Here is a 17959-nt window from a genome sequence, read left to right as displayed (position 1 = left end):
TTAGTGATTGTTTTTTCCATATCCCTAAAGATTGTTGATGGGATCTGGATTGGGATTGTACTGAATGTATAGATTGCTTTGGGTAGAACTGACATTTTCACAATGTTCAATCTTCCTGTCCATGAGCATGGGATGTACTTCCATTTATGTAGATCTCTTATGGTTTCTTTAAGTAGTTTTTTATAGTTTTCTTTGTAAAGGTCTTTTGTGTCCCTGGTAAGATTTATTCCCAGGTATTTTATCTTTTTGGTAGAAAGGCTATTCCTTTTGTAGTAACTATTTTCTTTTCATTCATGATGAGTTGCCCCCCCCTTCAAATTATAAAATCAATATGGAGCATAAATCTTTAAGTATTCTGGGCTATTGTCTATATTAAAAATTGTCATATATAGTTATTTAAGATACCTGATACAGGACACTTGGGGGATTACCCTCTAACATAACTGATATTTTTAAGACTGTGATTTGGTGAAATTTGTTAAAGTAGTATGTATGTACATAGATATACATGAAATAGAAATCTAAAGAACGACCATATGTAATATAATTAAATATATAACAAGGTTTTATGTAATTTAAAACATTGTAAAGAAATATTGAACAATTTTTTATGTCATATTTTAATTTTTTTCAAGGAGGACTTGCTGCGTTTAAAGAAACAAATGAGAGTATTTTGTCAGATATGTCAGCATTACCTGACCAATGTGAATACTACTGTTAAGGAGCAGGTTAGTAATTACTGAAGCCATTATTTGTATGCAACCCTTATAAAATCAACGAGTATAAAAATTTATGTAATACTAAGATTGAGCAAAGTGGAAGTATATTGTATGTGCCAATGCATATAAATGTCATGGTCAGAAACTAGATTAATACAGTCAAGTTACACCTAATGAAATCATAGGGAGTTTGTAATCATATCATGTTATCTTCACATTGTAATCATCTTACAGTGTTGTTCCTTTATGACACACTTGGTAAACAGACCCATTTATAACAAAGTATATAAAAGTAATGCATGTTACTGTTTCTGAAAGCAACAAGGATGCTTCAGGGAGGAAAAGACAATGAGGTTTTGACAGGCAGTGATACTCACCACTGTACTTACAAGGAAGTTCAATGAGGTTTTGTCATCTCTGAAAATATGGTCAGATGTTGACATATCTGCTACTGCCTCTACCCATCTTGATTCAATGAGTTATTTTTCCTTGTGTGAAATAAGAATTTTTCATCACTTACCTGCCTTCAAAGTTTTACCTTTCCACTCCATAATCCTTCATGATTCTGTTACGGCTAACCTTCTCATTCAGGAAATAGATTGCTTACTTGTGCCTTGGGTAGCCTTCTCATTTGTTAAATGAAGCTTTGATCCTGGGAGTAAGAGCCTGTTGAGTTCTAATTCTTCATTTAGAGGAGTAAGCTTTACTATAAACACATAATTTTTAATTCTTCTATGAGGAAGATGTTTTAAGAAGCATAATGAGAAATATTTATAAGGTATGCTCAAAATGCTTATGGCGATTTCAAAGTCCTTTGACCATTACCACTGTCTCAACATCAGTAATTCCCTTGAGTGTTATTTGTCATAGCTTGTCATATGTTGAGTGCTATTTATTTTACTTGATAGTGCATTTTATTTTTAAAGCCACCAAGGAAGTTGTTCAAATTTAGCCAAGTCTTGTCAGTTTTCTTTATATCATTTTAAATATCAAGACTAATTTTAACTAAATGAATTTGAACTTTATGTAGTTTAGATTTTTCTTTGAATGCTGAACTTCTTATTTTCTTTCTTCTCATCGCTAACTCCCTCTTGTCCCTCTCATACATATATACTTGTGTATACATAAATTAAAAGGTATTAAATGGCCAATATCCATTTATTGAATTTTGATTCTCCATTAGAAAAGTATGAAGTATATTCCTGTAAGTATTGTTCTGGTTACCTAGTGCCACTCTGACAGAAATACACCACAAATGGGATGACGTTAACAAACAGGAGTTTATTCTCTCACAGTTCAGGAGGTTAGAAGTATAAGTTCAAAGTGCCAGGCACCAGAGGCTGTGTGAAAGCCCCTTAACCTTGTGCTTCAGCTCTGCCTCTTGCTTCCGACCCACTGAAGATAGAGCCATCTCTTCACTCAGGCAGCTACTGGCTGCTGAAGCTAACAAGCCCAAGGTTGACATATAAAATGGCACAGTCCTGATGTTACCAAACCACATGGTAGGCCATTAATTCAATTCCATTGAAAGTCCCTAGGTTGTCAGAGCATGGCAGGCTGCTAAACAACTCAGCTACATACAGGGTCCAAGTGTGCCATAAGCTAGAGACTATCCCCAAGGTTGTTTCTTATATCCAGGAAGCAGTCCACATACCCAGCTGCTTGTGGTAAATCCCACCATGGACTTGATTTCCAATCTCATTATGGGGAAAAACTACCATGAGCTACCCAGCCACTCAACCAGGCTCAGCCAAGTTGACATATAAACATAACTACCACAAGTACTGTTGCTAAATTATTTCCAATTTTATGTATATAGTTTTGAACTGTGGCACTGAAGGATTTGGGAACTCCATTTTCATCTCTAAAATTCTGATGAAAGTAACAAAGTTTCTGAAGGTAGTTAGGTGAGTTTTAGAGTTAAACTTCCTATAAGGTTTTATGGAGAAGAATGGACAGATACAAACTTAGTGCATGAACTATTGTTTGATACATTTGTATGTGCCACCAACATACTGAGCTTAATATTATCTATTTTTTGTAGTGTCAACATATAATTCATTGCAGATTACCTTGTGTAGCAGCCTTTATAATCCACCTTTCAGGCTTTGCAGATTAATTATTTAGTCATTAAACAATCTGCATGTCAGTCTTCCTAATAGCTTCCAGGAATATATCCTAGTCAACCCACTTGACTTGCTGGTGCATCTAATTAAATAGTCCCATACTTGTCATCTTATACCCTCAGTGTGTATATTGCAAATGTTTTTCTAAACTTAATTATCTTGATAGGTGTAAATTATGACTATAGTACTTAAATGGAGAGAGTTAAAGAAGGTATCAAAGCATAAAATAAAAGTATAAATGCTTAGTTCCACAAAGACAAAACTATCGGTGACATCTACCTTTTTTCCATGTTATAACATGTCTTTCCAGCAGTAATCTTCCTTTTTAAATTGATGAGTTTGTGACCCAAAAGTTCTATTTTTGTCACCAATCCCAACAGATAATTAACTTTTTCCATTTACCTTCTGACTCATTTTACGTAGGTTACACTCCATTTAATACTCCCGACAAGGGTTTTAATCAACCCTTGGGCTTAAGCTCTATGAGATAATAATTTCAGCCTTATGTTTATTATGATACTATCAGGTTTACCTGATGAGTAGTAAGCAGGCCACATCTGGTTATGTTTTTCTCTACTTAATCACTGCAGCATGTTGATGACAATGGGAGTACATTAAAAGTGCTGTACACTTTGTGCTCTCTCTTCTAATATTCATTTCTTAAGAGTATATGGGTTTTATTCTTCTCAAAGAACAAAAGGAATGGTATCAAGTTTATACATAATTTCATATTTGCAAATACATGCCATGAGACACATGTGGTACAAACAGTGTGGGATTTATAGTCAGGAAACTTGAGTGTTAAGTCCTTGCTGTACATTTTTTGTCATTGTCAACATTGCACAAGTCACTTGAAGATACTGAAAATAAAGAAGTAGAATTCTTATGACATTACTTTGCAGCCAGTGAAGCATTATATAAATAATAATAGTGATCGTCACAAAGATTATATATTTCACTGGTTTAGAATCTTAGGAAAATACTTAGCATTGATTTTTCTTAAGAGTTTCAAATATAGAAAGAGTCTATTTTTCTGTTAGACATGTAAGTTACTTGGTACAGTTGATGATGAGAAACCTTGGCTTACAGCATGTTTCCTTTCTTATTTTTCCCATAGGCCTTTACTATTTTATGTGATATTTTGATGATCTTCAGCCATCAAATTATGTCAGGAGGACGTGACATGTTAGAGCCTTTAGTTTACACTCCTGATTCTTCGTTGCAGTCTGAGTTGCTCAGTTTTATTTTGGATCATGTGTTCATTGAACAGGATGATGATAATAACAGTGCAGGTAATTGTGTGGCCATATTTTTGTTAATTCCGTGTATCCCACATAAGTCAAACTTAAATAACAACGATGTAATGTTAATATACTATTGTAGGTTACGTTTTATTCTTAAAACGTGAAACACAGGTATATATTCTAAAATTTGTCTCCATTTTTTTGTAATATTGAAAGAAAATATAGTATCACTGACAACAGACTTTAGGATCAGAATTAAGATTCTTACTAGGTCTGGGACTGTTTTTTAATTTGGAGCTACTGCACAGAATTACTGCAGGGATTAATTAAAATTGAATAAAGTACCCAGTAGTGTCTGGGCATATAATAATGTCTCATTAAAATGTAGTTCCCTGTCCCCTTACTTGTTAGTAATATCAGTATTTAGGTATTCTGAGGGCAATAAAGTATTTATATACAATATGACATTTTTGTTAGATTGAGTCGGGTCCAACTTGACGGCACATAACTACGACAACAACATTATGTGACATAGATATTTGTATTTTGGGATTATTAGATAATGGGATTTCTTAATATTAGAAAATGTTGGAAACTAGAGTTCTGAGGTAGTACAGAATATTCACAGGAAAATAATTGAATCTAGATCAGCCTTGCCTACTGTTTTCACATTCTGGTGGCATACATACATACCTTGTTTGAATAAGAGATTGTGGGGTGAAAATTGTATTTGGTTCCTTCTTTCTTGGTTTATTTTTAATTTGAACTTAGACTTTATGGAAAATAAAATATCAGCTTATGTGCATACATATATAAGCTGACATATCACTGAAAATCTCAATCTCAATAAATAGATATATAGTTCTAGGTGTGCCTTATAACTTTTCTGTAGCAATAAAGAGCTTCATTCTCAAGTACTAATACCAATACCTAACCCAGAACATAATTGAGAAACCTAAAGTACCCAAAACAAGTTGTCAAAGTTCATGTTCTCAAGTTATAGTCATCACTTTTCACTCTCAGCTAATGGTTTAGTTAGACCTTTTTTCCCCCCACATTGCTTTGAGAAACATTTATTGGTTAGCAGGCAGTATACTACATAATATAGATAACAGTAACAACAAAAATGAGACAATGTCTGTACATACAAGAATTTCCCTTCTAGTGGAAAATAGATCTATAAACACGTACACCTGCTCCTCACTTACCAGCTATGTTGTTATCCTACATTTCGCATTTACAATAATAAGAAAAACTCTACTAGATTATTTTTTGCATCGGCGACGACACACGTCTGGCACTTATGAATACTGAAATTGAAAGCTTGGCTTAATTGTGATAGTTAAGTGTCATTTTGGTGGGACTACTATACCCAGTGGTTTGGCAGTTAGGTAATGATATGATTTGGCAGTTACACAATGATGAAGCTATGCCCTATTTTGTGATCTGATGTGATCATCCTTCATTTTCACATTATACCTATTTTTGCATAATGACCTGGTCTTTGCAACCTAAGTATGTCGATAAGTGAGGAGCAGGTGTAATTACAATGCAATATGATAAGTACTCTCTTTTGGGGGGGGGATAACAAGTGCCTTCTATCCTTGCCAATAGCTCTCTCCTCCCATTTAGTAGGTGCCACTATGCCAATTTTCTTTACATGTTGATATTAAAAAAAAAAAATTAGCACTGTGTTTGCAAAAATACCTGGCAGGGCCAGGGAACAGTTACCAAACAAATATAGAAGTTTATAAAAATATGGTAAGAGAGGCATGTACAAAGTTTTCTGAGAGTATAGAGGAAGTTCTAATTGGTCTAAAGGTGTCAAAAAGGCTTTGTGAGTATGTAACATCTGAAGTTCATCCTAAAAGATAAGACTTTTTAGAACTTCCATAGGGAAGATTGGTCCAAAAACTCGTGCAATATCATACAATATCGAGTTGGTTCCGACTCATAGCAACCCCTCTTTGGGTTTCTGAGATGGTAACTCTAATAAAGTAGATTGCCCAGTCTTCCTTCCGAGGAGTTCGTGGTAGATTTGAACCACCAGCCTTCTACTAGTTAGCAGTCAAATGCCTTAGGCACTACACCACCTGAGCTCTCTGATACAATATCATAGGTTTGCTATATAGATAACCCCTTTATTGATTGGGGACAGCTTGTACTTCACTTAGACCATGGGAAGTAGAATGAGAATAAACTTTTCACTACTCTTGAGTTTTCTAAGGAATTTCCTAGAATTACCCACAGACTCTTATCTTAAGGTTAATAGAAACTGAGGCTCATATGGGCTGTTAGTCCTTTTGGCTAATTGTCTTCTTGAGTCTTTAGTTTTCTTCATTCTTCTTTGCGCTGGATGGAAACAGACCACTTAGTTGTAACTTAGATGCCCACTGATAAGCTTTTAAGACCCCAGTTGCTATTCACCAAAGAAAGATGTAGAACATTGTCTTCATAGACTGTGTTATGCAGTTGACTGAAATGTCGATCTAAGACTATGACCCTAAAGCCCCAATCGCAGTGACTCAGTTCCTCAGTCCCTCAAGGTATTTGGTTATGGCTTAGAGGTTTTCATGACTGTACCTACTGTGTCCTTTATTATATATATAGTTATATTTGCAGCATGTAAATATATTTATGTAGGAATATCCACTGCCAATCCTTTTGCTGCCAACTCTTCCACTGCCAACTCTATTTGTGCACGTGGGTGTATTCCCATATGCCCTCCCACTTCTTTTAGTTTCCATTATTTTTCGTCCTCATCCAGCAACTGGTGTAGTAGACCTTAGGTCATTTGATTTGTTAGCTAACATAGATTAGAAAGGGACAGTTAGAAGTGATTGCTGCTTGAGGTGATACACTGGTAATACATACTATAATCACTTGTAAGTATAAGACTCTGTGTGTTAGGCATATCTTTAAGTTTAATTCCAATGTGAGAAGAGATGGCAAATTTTCAATAAGTAAGGAGTGGCTCAAAGTAAACTTAATATCTGGGTTATTTAGTCCATGGAGAAGAAGTATATATTTCTAGTCCCTGAGAGCAGCACTGAATGATGATTCGAAGCAATATTATATAGAAATAGTCTGTAATAGCGATAGTCATTAAGAAAAGGTTACTTTATGTATTCAGTGTAATCTTTTAAATGAGTAAACAGTATGTTTTTGTTGTATAAGCCATTAACTTTGATATTATGGCACATTCACTTGTGATAACTTTTAAAACCTTTTCCTGATGGTTTACCTTAAATAATTTCCTTTTTTCAAAATTTGGTTTTAATTTATTAGCAGTTACAAAGATTATCAAAAGCATTATAAAAACATTTTTTAAAAGAGGATTCTTAGTTTACATAATTTTTTTTTAATACTGAGAATCTTACACAAAGAAGGAAATATATAAGCGACTAATAAGTTCATAAAAGGTCATTACTTGTAACCAACTATACTCTATTTTTAACAAGTAATTTCATTTATAATATCTATCTAGAGGAAAATTTCTTTACACAACTTTTTTATGTAAAGGGCTTCATTACCATTTTATTTACAAATAATTAGAAACTGTCCTTTGGCAGTACTTTGAGGCGTTAGTGAGGGAAGCTTCTCACACTAAGAATTTAGAAGTAAGTCTGTCCTTTGAGAAATGAATTTTCAGATCCCATGTTTTGGATTAGAGCAGAAATATGCAAAAATTATCTTAAAAAGATAGGTTCCCAGGTCAGTCTAATGGAATACATTTAATGTTTATAATGGAAGAATGTTTCAGTAAGTGTCAAAGGTGACATGGGGTAGAATCAACTTTGGGAGAAACAGGAGAATTTCTGAGGTTTGGCTGTATGTAGGGAGGAAGGAACCTTAACAACAGCATTTGGATATGCAGATCTCATTGGCAAACTATTCCTATTAGGGAAGTAGATAAATATGTTAGGCCAGCTTAGCCTGACTTCACTAACCATTAATTCCTCTGACTCACTCCATTTGTTCCTGTTGTCTGCTCACCAAGCATCCTTCTGATTATTTTTTAGCTTTACAGAAACCCTATCTAATGGAATAAATGTTTGGTCATTCAATAAGATACTATAAGTGATAATATTTAAGTTACAAGATTATGGATAATTAAAAATTTTATTTTAAATATCTTTTCCTTATTTTTCAAATTCTCAAAAATAACAATGTTTTATAGTGAGAGATTTAAAAAAAAATATTGGTTGAAGAAAAATACAGATGGCTTAATGTTTAGAACTCTTTTCCCAGATGGTCAGCAGGAGGATGAAGCCAGTAAAATTGAAGCTCTCCACAAGAGGAGAAACTTACTCGCAGCGTTTTGTAAGCTAATTGTGTACACTGTGGTGGAGATGAACACAGCTGCAGATATCTTCAAGCAGTACATGAAGGTAAACCTGGAAAACGGGCAGCCGTGCACATGTTTAAACAATAATGTAGCCCTTTGATTTTTATCATCGTATTTTTCAAAAATGAAGTTTCTTTCCTAGGATTAAAAGAATTATATTTTAAAATCTTTAAAATTTTCAATATTACCTCCTACCCCCACATTCATCCAATTAATGGACACCTTGGGTGGGTTTATTGAGTTCGTTTACATTTAGAATATTAGAAACTGTCTTAACTGTCACTGTTACAAATCATGTGTGTAGTTCAGTTTAAGATGAAAAGGTGATGCCATTCCTCTGCTTGATGTAGCAGAAGTATTGTTTTAGGAGTCAGGAGACCTGGATAGTAGTTTTGGCTTCATTACTATGCAGCTTGTGACCTTGAGTAGCTCAGTACTTTTTGCTCCCTTGGTTTCTTCATCTATTCCACTGTAATAACTAAGATTCCTTTGGTTCTGCAAGTCTGATTTGATTCCAGTTAATAATTTTCATATATATTTGCAACAAGTCACAGTATAGAGGATATTATTAATTGAATGAACAGAATATCTTTATGCTAAGATAGTTTTTCTTCTTTCTCAGGTAAAATCTTGAGATGTAAATAAACTTTTTTTAAACCTTACCTTTCAAGAAATAAAATATATGTAATAAATCTGTTAAACCCTAATTAATCATTTCTTTATACTATTTAGCTACATGATAAAGTTATAACACTATGAAATTCTTTGGAATGAAAATTGCTTGTGTGTGTGTGTGTGTGTTTCTTTTTTTAACTAAGATTGTTTAGAAAGTTCCTTAGCAAATTTTAAGTCAATATTCATAGCATAAACTTAAACTAAACCATTTACTGTTGACTCCATTGTGACTCATGGGATAGTTATCCTATAAACCTCTGATAGTGGTTACATATATATTTGGAAACACGATCTTTAATTGAGAAAAAAAAATCCATTCAATGGGTAATGTAAATATCACATACAGTAAATTTTCTTTTTAAACATTGCGTACAGGCTGTTAATTTCTATAAGCCAAAATATTAAAGTTAGAAACTATACATGAAATACATATTCAATGGCAATGAACAAATTTCACAGATACGAAAGTAATAATTATATTAATTGTCCTTATAGTTCACAGAGTGTGAGGACTTTGTTTTTATGCTCTGTGTTCCTTATGAAAATCTCCATAACCTGACTATTGTTTTATTCTATGCCTCCTTTACTTCAGTGCAAGTCTTGAGCTTATGATTTGATTACATCTTAACTATTTGATATTTATGTTCTAGAAGTAATCCTGGTATACTTAGAAATGATCTGAAAGTGTCAGTAATGTTCTTTGGTGCCTTTGAAAGCTTAATTTTTACTCAGATACATGCCTCCTGACAAACTGACGTGACTAATGTAAAATTAGTGTTATTGTCCAATACTTGAAAAAGATAAAGGTCTGCTAATTTGTGTAAATTTCTTTTCTAGTATTACAATGACTATGGAGATATCATCAAAGAAACAATGAGTAAAACAAGGCAGATAGACAAAATTCAGTGTGCAAAGACACTTATTCTCAGTTTGCAACAGGTAAGACTTTAAGAGTCCTAACATTAACTAATATCTAATAATTTACAAGGTAACAGTAGAAAACTATGCAAAGGATGCCAGAGAGAGACAACTTATAAAAGTACAAATACATGCTATCCAGCCTCCCTACTAGATGAAGTGCAAATGAGATCATTTTTTGTTTTCAGATTGGCAAGATTGACAAAAACCCATAGCTGTCTAAGGTATAGGGAAAATAGATTTCATCAGCATTGTGGACTGGTGCAACTTTCCTAGTAATTTAAGTTAAAATTTAAATCGTGTATACCATTTGAGGCAGCAATTCTGCTTTGAAAACTTTATCCAAGATGGTAATAATACAAGTTTGCCAAAATAATTGTATAGCCTTGTACATTGCAGTATTTCTTTAATAGCAGGAAATTAGAACTATTCCCAGTGTCCATCAGCAGGGCATTAGACAGTATTATGTAGTACATCCATGCACTGGCTGCTGGATAGCATTTAAAAATAAAAACAGCCATTTTCATATTGGCAGTGGTAAGGCAGGTTTATTTTAGGTCAAAGTTATTTGTTTGGTGTATCTGTTAGAGATCAAATTTGCATCCAAAACATAACCCAATCAATTTCAATTTGATAATGTTCTTTGACTTTTAGAATTGTAGATGTGAAAGTTCTTAATTTCATTTTGGAAATTTGAGTATTCTTTATAAAATTTGTAAATTAAGAGTTGCTTACTAGAAACTGTTTAAAAAATAAGGAAAATGGAAAAAAAATACAAGTTTTCCTTACATTTTTCATTTAGGATTAGCCTTTAATTTTTATTAACCTTTTTCTTTTGCCTATATCAAATCCTAGTTTTTACAAAATTAAATCATATGGAACATTTTTATGTAGCCTGCATTTTTCATTTTGATAAATTATAAACACTTTCACACAATTACTTTCCTCACCATTTTTAGTCACTGTATAACATTTCATTTTATAACTGTAGCATAATTTAACCAGGATCTCTTGTTTGATGTTAAGGTTTTTCCAAAATTTTCCATTATTAATAGGACTAAAATAAATATCTCTGTACTTACGCAGTGTGCAAAAATGTTACTACTGTCATCATTTTTTTTAGGTAAAGTCCTAGAATTAGGATTGTTTCATTAAAGGACATCAAAATCCTTACACCTACAGTATATACTGCCAAAACATCATCTCAGTTTATGCTCCCAGTAGCTGGAGTGCTCATTTCTTTGATTATTTTTACCAGTATTGGTCATTAACTTTTGATAACTTCATTAATCTGGTTGTTGAAAAACAGTGTTTTCTTTTGTTTACTTTAAAGTTGTTAATTTGAAGACTCGTCACTTAATTGTAATTATAAATAGAATAACAGAGCGTAGTTGTTTAATAATTCAGTGGGCTTCCTTTTTCTTTAACTATTATGTTAATATCCATTTAATACCAGTGGAAGAGAATTCTGCCAAAACTAACCTAAAGAGTTTCTAATGTCAACAAATACCTATAGTCTAAATGTATGAACTGCTATAGTTTTAGTCATTTGCATTATGTTTTTTAAAATACATGTTATAAAGTATGGTTCCTTATTTATTGAGCACTTATTATATTATTAATAGAAAATAGGGTATTTTGAAAGTGTTTATAATTCTTAATTATTACAAAAACTTCAGTATGCTTTCTTTCTATCCAAACAGCTTTTTAATGAAATGATACAAGAAAATGGCTATAATTTTGATAGATCATCTCCAACGTTCAGTGGCATAAAAGAACTTGCTCGACGTTTTGCTTTAACTTTTGGACTTGATCAGTTGAAAACCAGAGAAGCCATTGCCATGCTGCACAAGTAATCTCTGAATATTTTATTCAGCTCTGTTATTTCATAGTTGTTAATTTTCTTTTTAATCTATCCCTTTCAATTTGGATTAACCAGACTGATGCTTTATGATTCGTTTACAAATCTTTCTTTTCTTGAGTTTAAGTACCAGTTATAGTGGTACCTCAGTTAACAAATGGGTTGAGACTAAAACTTCTTGAATAAGAATGTCTGTGTTTTAATTAAAACTACAGGAAATCTATAAATTTGTGAGGTAAAGCAGCATTATATTTATCAGGTATTACAAAATCTCTTTTTTCAGCTTTTGCCACTGTCTCCCTGCTAGGTATAGAAATCTTTGCGATATAACTCCTTTTTCTTGAAGCTCTCTCTGGTTCTTTTCTCTGTTTTGTAATGAACTTGTCCCCTCTTTTGGGCCACAACTTTCTATTTGCATATTTTACTCCTTATGAAAATTAGATATCATCTGGTTTTAATTTTTGGTATATAATTTAATGATCAAGTATACTTTTGAAGTGTGGATACATTTTGGAAGTTTAACATAACCAGTGTTTACGTATTAATTCCCTTTATCTCTTAATTGTGGATTAAAAATCCTCGCCTTTGGGAAAATCATACAGCTTAGGCTTTCCTTCATTGACGGCTCCCTGGTTCATTTGTGTCTCTTTTTCTCTCCTTCCTGACTTAGTTATAAATGTTAACTGTCTTCCTGCAAATATTTTTCTATGATGGTTATGTTATACCCACACCTTTCCCAATTTTAATCCACTCTCTCCTTTTTAGCTTGCTCTAAAACTCTCAAATTCATTTTATATGCCTTTTAATACTTAGATAAAAATTTTAGGTGATATTTAAGGACCGTATGTGGGTAATGATTTCCAGAAGTAATTCATGATTTTCTTTGTGTAACAGCCTTTCTTCTTTCATTCCCAGTAATATCTGGATTGTTTTTTACTCAGTTACAATTTTGACGAGGTATAATTTTGAGTTCATATGGCTATATTGTCGCATAAATTTAGGTAAAAAAGGTCCTGGGTGGAATTACTTTAAAAATGTACTCTTAAATCAACTGCTTAGATACAGTCTTTGTTATTTTTTAAGTTAGCCCTTTGTGCTATAGTAGGTCTCCTTCATGTATTGAAAATTTCAGAAAGTGTATTGAACATTATATGCCAGAATTTTCATTATTTTCTATGGAGAAAAAAAATACTGAAAGAAAGCATGTAGATATACCAACCCTTAATTCCAGAGGTTGAAGGAACATTTATTACTGGAGTGTGGATGTTTGTTTTGGTTTAAAGAAAATAACAATGGCATAAAATGTAAATATATTTGCTCATTCTCATACTACAGGCTTTTTACTGTATTCCTTGAATTAAATGTATGCAGAAATAAAGATCTTAATAGTGGAAAGAAACTAGAGAGGTTTTCCTTTCTAAGTTATTAAATTTTCATATTGTAGTTCTTTAAATGTTTATTTCAGTCTTTTTTCTCTTTGCAGAGATGGTATAGAATTTGCTTTTAAAGAACCTAATCCACAAGGGGAGAGCCATCCACCTTTAAATTTGGCATTTCTTGATATTCTGAGCGAATTTTCTTCTAAACTACTCCGACAGGACAAAAGAACTGTGTATGTATTTATTAGGAATGTTCTGTTTAGCTTTGTTTTGGAATTCTGAAGAGCAGTCCTTATACTTGGTTTCTCTTCCATAGTTAGTTTCTCTTTCCTCCAAAACATATGGGTTAAAATTGTAAGTATTAATGTATGAAAAACTGCACCAGCAATTTTTAAATTTAAGGATTATAACTATATTTTATGCATAATACTCCATTTTCGTTCTGTGAGCTCCCCTCCCAGTGTAGTTGTGGCTTTTGAGGTGTAACTTGAAACTTTATATATTCTTATTTTATCTTTTTACTTTAATTACTATTCCTGTCCTCTAAGACTATTTAAACAGAATATTTTCTGGTTTAGTCTCCTAAAATGGAGACAAACAAAATGGAATTAAATTCCCACAATCTTCTTTGTACCTCTTCCACTTGGCTTTGAGGGGTCAAAGGGCAGAATATGAATATAAGCCATAATATAGATCACATCTTCTTGCTAATAAATAGCATATTGAGGTATTGATAGAGGGGCAGCGGGTAAGGAAGAGACGACAGCTTCAGGAAAGGCATAGACTTTATATGAAAATCTAAAGTAGACAAAACTAATCTTTAATGATAGAACTCAGAACAGTAGTTACCTTCTAGGGTCATTGGAACGTTCTCTATTTTGATAGCTGTGTGTGTTGCCTAGGTATATTCCTTTGCAGAACTGATGCGCCTGGACTCTTTAATTCTGTTAAAGTTTATTACATGTAAATTCTCCCAGTTACAAAATTGCATAGATATTAGTAGTCACAAAAATACAAACTAAAACAATGAAATACCATTTCTTACCCACAGATTAGCAACAATAAAAAGAAAAAAACCAGTCTGATAGTACCAACTGTTGCCAAGGGCGTGGTGCAATAGAAACTTTTGTACATTGCTGGTGAGAGTATAAATTAGTATAAGACCACTTTGTGGTGCTCTTTGGCAATATCTAGTAAAGTTTAATATTCTCCCTACACTATGACTCAGCAGAACATTCATAGGAAGAGACTTAGAGAAACTCTTGCACATGTGCACAAGGATGCCTGTAAAAGAATACTTTCTCTTACATTGTTGAAGCAGGGAGAACTTCAGAAGCAACCTGAACATACACCAACTAGAAAGTGGATCAGTAGATGATAATACAGTGGAATAGCATGGAACAATCAAAATGAAAGAACTAAAATTACATGTGTCAGCATGGCTAAATTAAAAAAAAAAAAAAACACCCAGTGTTGAATGCAAAAAGCAAAATATAAAACTCTGCTATAATATTTACAGGTATATAAATATTTATAAAAAGGACACAAATATGCCTAGGGTTGATGAATAGCAAATTCAGGTTAGTAGTAGCTTTGTGATGGGTACATAGTTACAAATCTCTCTACCTTTGATGAGTATATTTGGCTGAAGCCCCTCATCTTGTCCCAAATTGGTAACAGTTCTTAGACTGGTAGCCAGTCTACAGTCCATACTCCTGAGGAGTGTGGTGTTCTCTACTACTTTGTATGACTGAAGTATACATCATCACGTCAATTCTGACTCATAGCAATCCCCACTGGGTTTCCAAGGCTGCCTCATCTTCCTCCCACAGGACAGCTGGTGGGTTTGAACCACAGACTTTCTGCTTAGCAGCTCGAGTGCCTTTGACTGAAGTATACTATGATTAAAAATACATAGTGAATAACTAACACAAAAGTAGTATATTTTGTAACTGAGACATATCCTATCCTTTATCTTTAGTGCTCTTCAAGATTGGTAAATGTGGGTTGATTGTAGTTAGTGTCATTATCATGACAGCAGTACTTGAATTGTACTTTTCAATTAGTTGACACATTATTCTCTTCATGTATTTGAAGCATAGTTTAGTCAATAAATGCAATGAACTTAGTGTCAGAAGTCCGCAATTTGAATAATGTTTAGTTATTTTTATGACCTTGGGTACATAGCTTCTTTTCTTTTCTGCTTCTTTGCTTACACTTAAAATGAGAAGAACATCTCCTTTACAAGACTGTAGGGAAAAGCTTAAAGAAACTGAGAGAAAAATACCTAGTGCATGAGCACATGATAGTCATATAATATTAATTAAATTTTGATTATAAAATTAAGTATAAGGTATAGAATTCTTGTGTTATTTGTATCCAAGCGTAGATTTATGATTTCCATTATGCTGAAACTTTTGTATAGTGAAGGACCATATCCAGTTTATCCACGTCTTTATCCTCAGTGTATGAGACATAGTAGGTGCTCCAAAAATACTAAGCTTCAATGTCCTGAATTACTTCATTTGATGCTAAGACCCTTGGTAGAAATTGCCCCTGTGTACTGATGGGGCTAAGATAAACTAACGTACCATGTCCATGCTCACACAGCTATAAGTTGGTAAAACTGGGGCTCAAATCCAAGTTGTTTAAATCCAATGCTCTTTCCAGAAATATGACTCAAGTTTGTTCTCCTACAGTAGACATCTTTTGGGGAAAACATCAGGTAATAGCCTTCAATTTTACTGTGTACTTTTGGGGAAATGTAGGTTATCAACGGTTACTCTGCTTCATAACTTATTCTCTTTGCTTTTTAATTCTAATTAAATCTCTAAATGTTGGTTAATGATACTTAATGGCTTAAGATTATTGTTGTTGTTGTTGTTATGTGCCATCGAGTCAGACCTGACTCATAGCGACACCTCCTTGGGTTTCCGAGGCAGTATCACTTCGGAAGTAGGATTGCCCAACCTTCCTTCCGAGAACAGGCTGGTGGGTTTGAACCGCCAGCCTTCTGGTTAGTAGTCAAGTGCTTTAGGCAAAAGAAAAGGGGGGGGGGACTCTAAAACAGTGGCAGTTTTATGTATCATTTTTCTTTAATGGTTTCTATTTCTTTTTAAGGTATGTTTACTTGGAAAAGTTCATGACCTTTCAGATGTCACTCCGAAGAGAAGATGTATGGCTTCCACTGATGTCTTACCGAAATTCTCTGCTAGCTGGTGGTGACGATGATACCATGTCAGTAATAAGTGGAATCAGCAGTCGAGGATCAACTGTACGGAGTAAAAAATCAAAACCATCGACAGGAAAACGGAAAGTGGTTGAGGGCATGCAGCTTGCACTCAGTAAGAATATAGTTAATTTTTGTTACATTTATCCCTAATGTGTACCAACTGAATTACCATTAAGGTTCATCTTATTTTCTTATTTGGTGTGTGTGTTGTTTAATTTCGGCTTTCAGAATTTGTTGTTTTTATGTGTAAATGTGCTGTTACAAGCATTTTATAAGCATAAACTCAGTTTTCACAACTCTGTGAGATACATCCTCATTTTTCAAGCTGGGAAAATTAAGTACAGAGAGATTAAGTAAGTTACCCAAAGTCACACAGATATTAGTGAGCAGAGCTGGGCAGTTTTATTCTAGAGCATCTGCCTTTTCATCACTGGGCTATACTTTATGCACAGGGATGTAGACTTGGTATTCTAGAGCTTGTCATTTCCTAAGAGATCAAATTATCTAGCTTAAGTATAGTAACACGTTCAAAGAAGTTGCAGCTTTTGATTTTTGGTGAGAGTTCCTTAATTGTGAAGAAAAGTGCTGTCTAGAGGCACAAATCTTAGAGTTATGAATGCATTATGATGCTTGAAGCTCTTGGCCTCCTCACACTCCAGCTTTGGTTTAGAATGGGGCTGGGAACTTGTTTTCTGTTTCTTAAGCACTTTTAAACAAATCAGCATGCGTCAAGATTTGTTCCAGGTATTATTGCTGAGGAACAAACTCCCCCACAACATAGGGTATAGCAGGGACAGCTCCATGATTTCTGGTGCCTGAGGACAACTCAAAGGCTTGGGGCTAGAAGCTTTTGGGAGCATCGTTACATACATATCTGATGCAGACTATCTGCTAGAACCACTGCTGGGCTGTCTGCCTGCACACCTACATGCAGCCTCTGCATGTGGCTGCTTGCCTTCCACACAGCATGGGGCTAGGTTCTAAGAACAAGTGTCCCAAGAGAGGGGAAGTGGAAGCCACCAGTTTTTTGAGGGCTGGGCCCAGAAACTGGCATAGTGTCATTTCTGCTGTATTGGCCAAGCAGTTATAGAGCCCAGATTTAAGAAGAGGGGGCATAGTCACCCACCTTAAAATATGAGGAATGTCAAATAATTTTGGGGTCATATTTAGAAATTGCTACATAATTCATCTTATGAAGTATATAGTGTTAAAAGCATCATTACTCCATGGATTGTTTTAGTATCTTTTGTCCAGTAACATAAAGATATTAATTTTATACTTACAATTTCTATTATTTTAGATTTGGCTTATATAGTTTTAGCATCCCACCTGATTTAAAAAAAAATGTCTTTTTTTTTAAATTATAAAATAGCATGGTTTAATGCTAAAGAGCACAACACCTAATAAAATGTCAAATAGGAAATACAAAAATTATCTGTTATTTGTAAAAAAAAAAT

The 17959-nt window shown here is 33.7% G+C and overlaps 1 protein-coding gene across 1 annotated transcript in view; it reads left to right on the top strand.

Annotated features, from left to right (window-relative positions):
• Window positions 1-17959, top strand: part of STAG2 (stromal antigen 2) — an 86832-nt gene that overhangs the window by 56254 nt on the left and 12619 nt on the right. Inside the window, exons 22-28 of the mRNA XM_007953360.1 lie at window positions 636-728; window positions 3963-4137; window positions 8341-8480; window positions 9950-10051; window positions 11734-11882; window positions 13375-13503; window positions 16391-16614. Of these exons, the coding sequence (XP_007951551.1) occupies window positions 636-728; window positions 3963-4137; window positions 8341-8480; window positions 9950-10051; window positions 11734-11882; window positions 13375-13503; window positions 16391-16614 (1012 nt within the window). The remainder of the gene's footprint in view (window positions 1-635; window positions 729-3962; window positions 4138-8340; window positions 8481-9949; window positions 10052-11733; window positions 11883-13374; window positions 13504-16390; window positions 16615-17959) is intronic.

Source organism: Orycteropus afer, unplaced genomic scaffold, assembly GCF_000298275.1.
Source record: "Orycteropus afer afer isolate SDZICR_OR568_19922 unplaced genomic scaffold, OryAfe1.0 scaffold00388, whole genome shotgun sequence".
Classification (NCBI taxonomy): domain Eukaryota; kingdom Metazoa; phylum Chordata; class Mammalia; order Tubulidentata; family Orycteropodidae; genus Orycteropus; species Orycteropus afer.
Note: the sequence above shows the minus strand (reverse complement) of the source record. Positions and strands in the feature narration are given on the sequence as shown.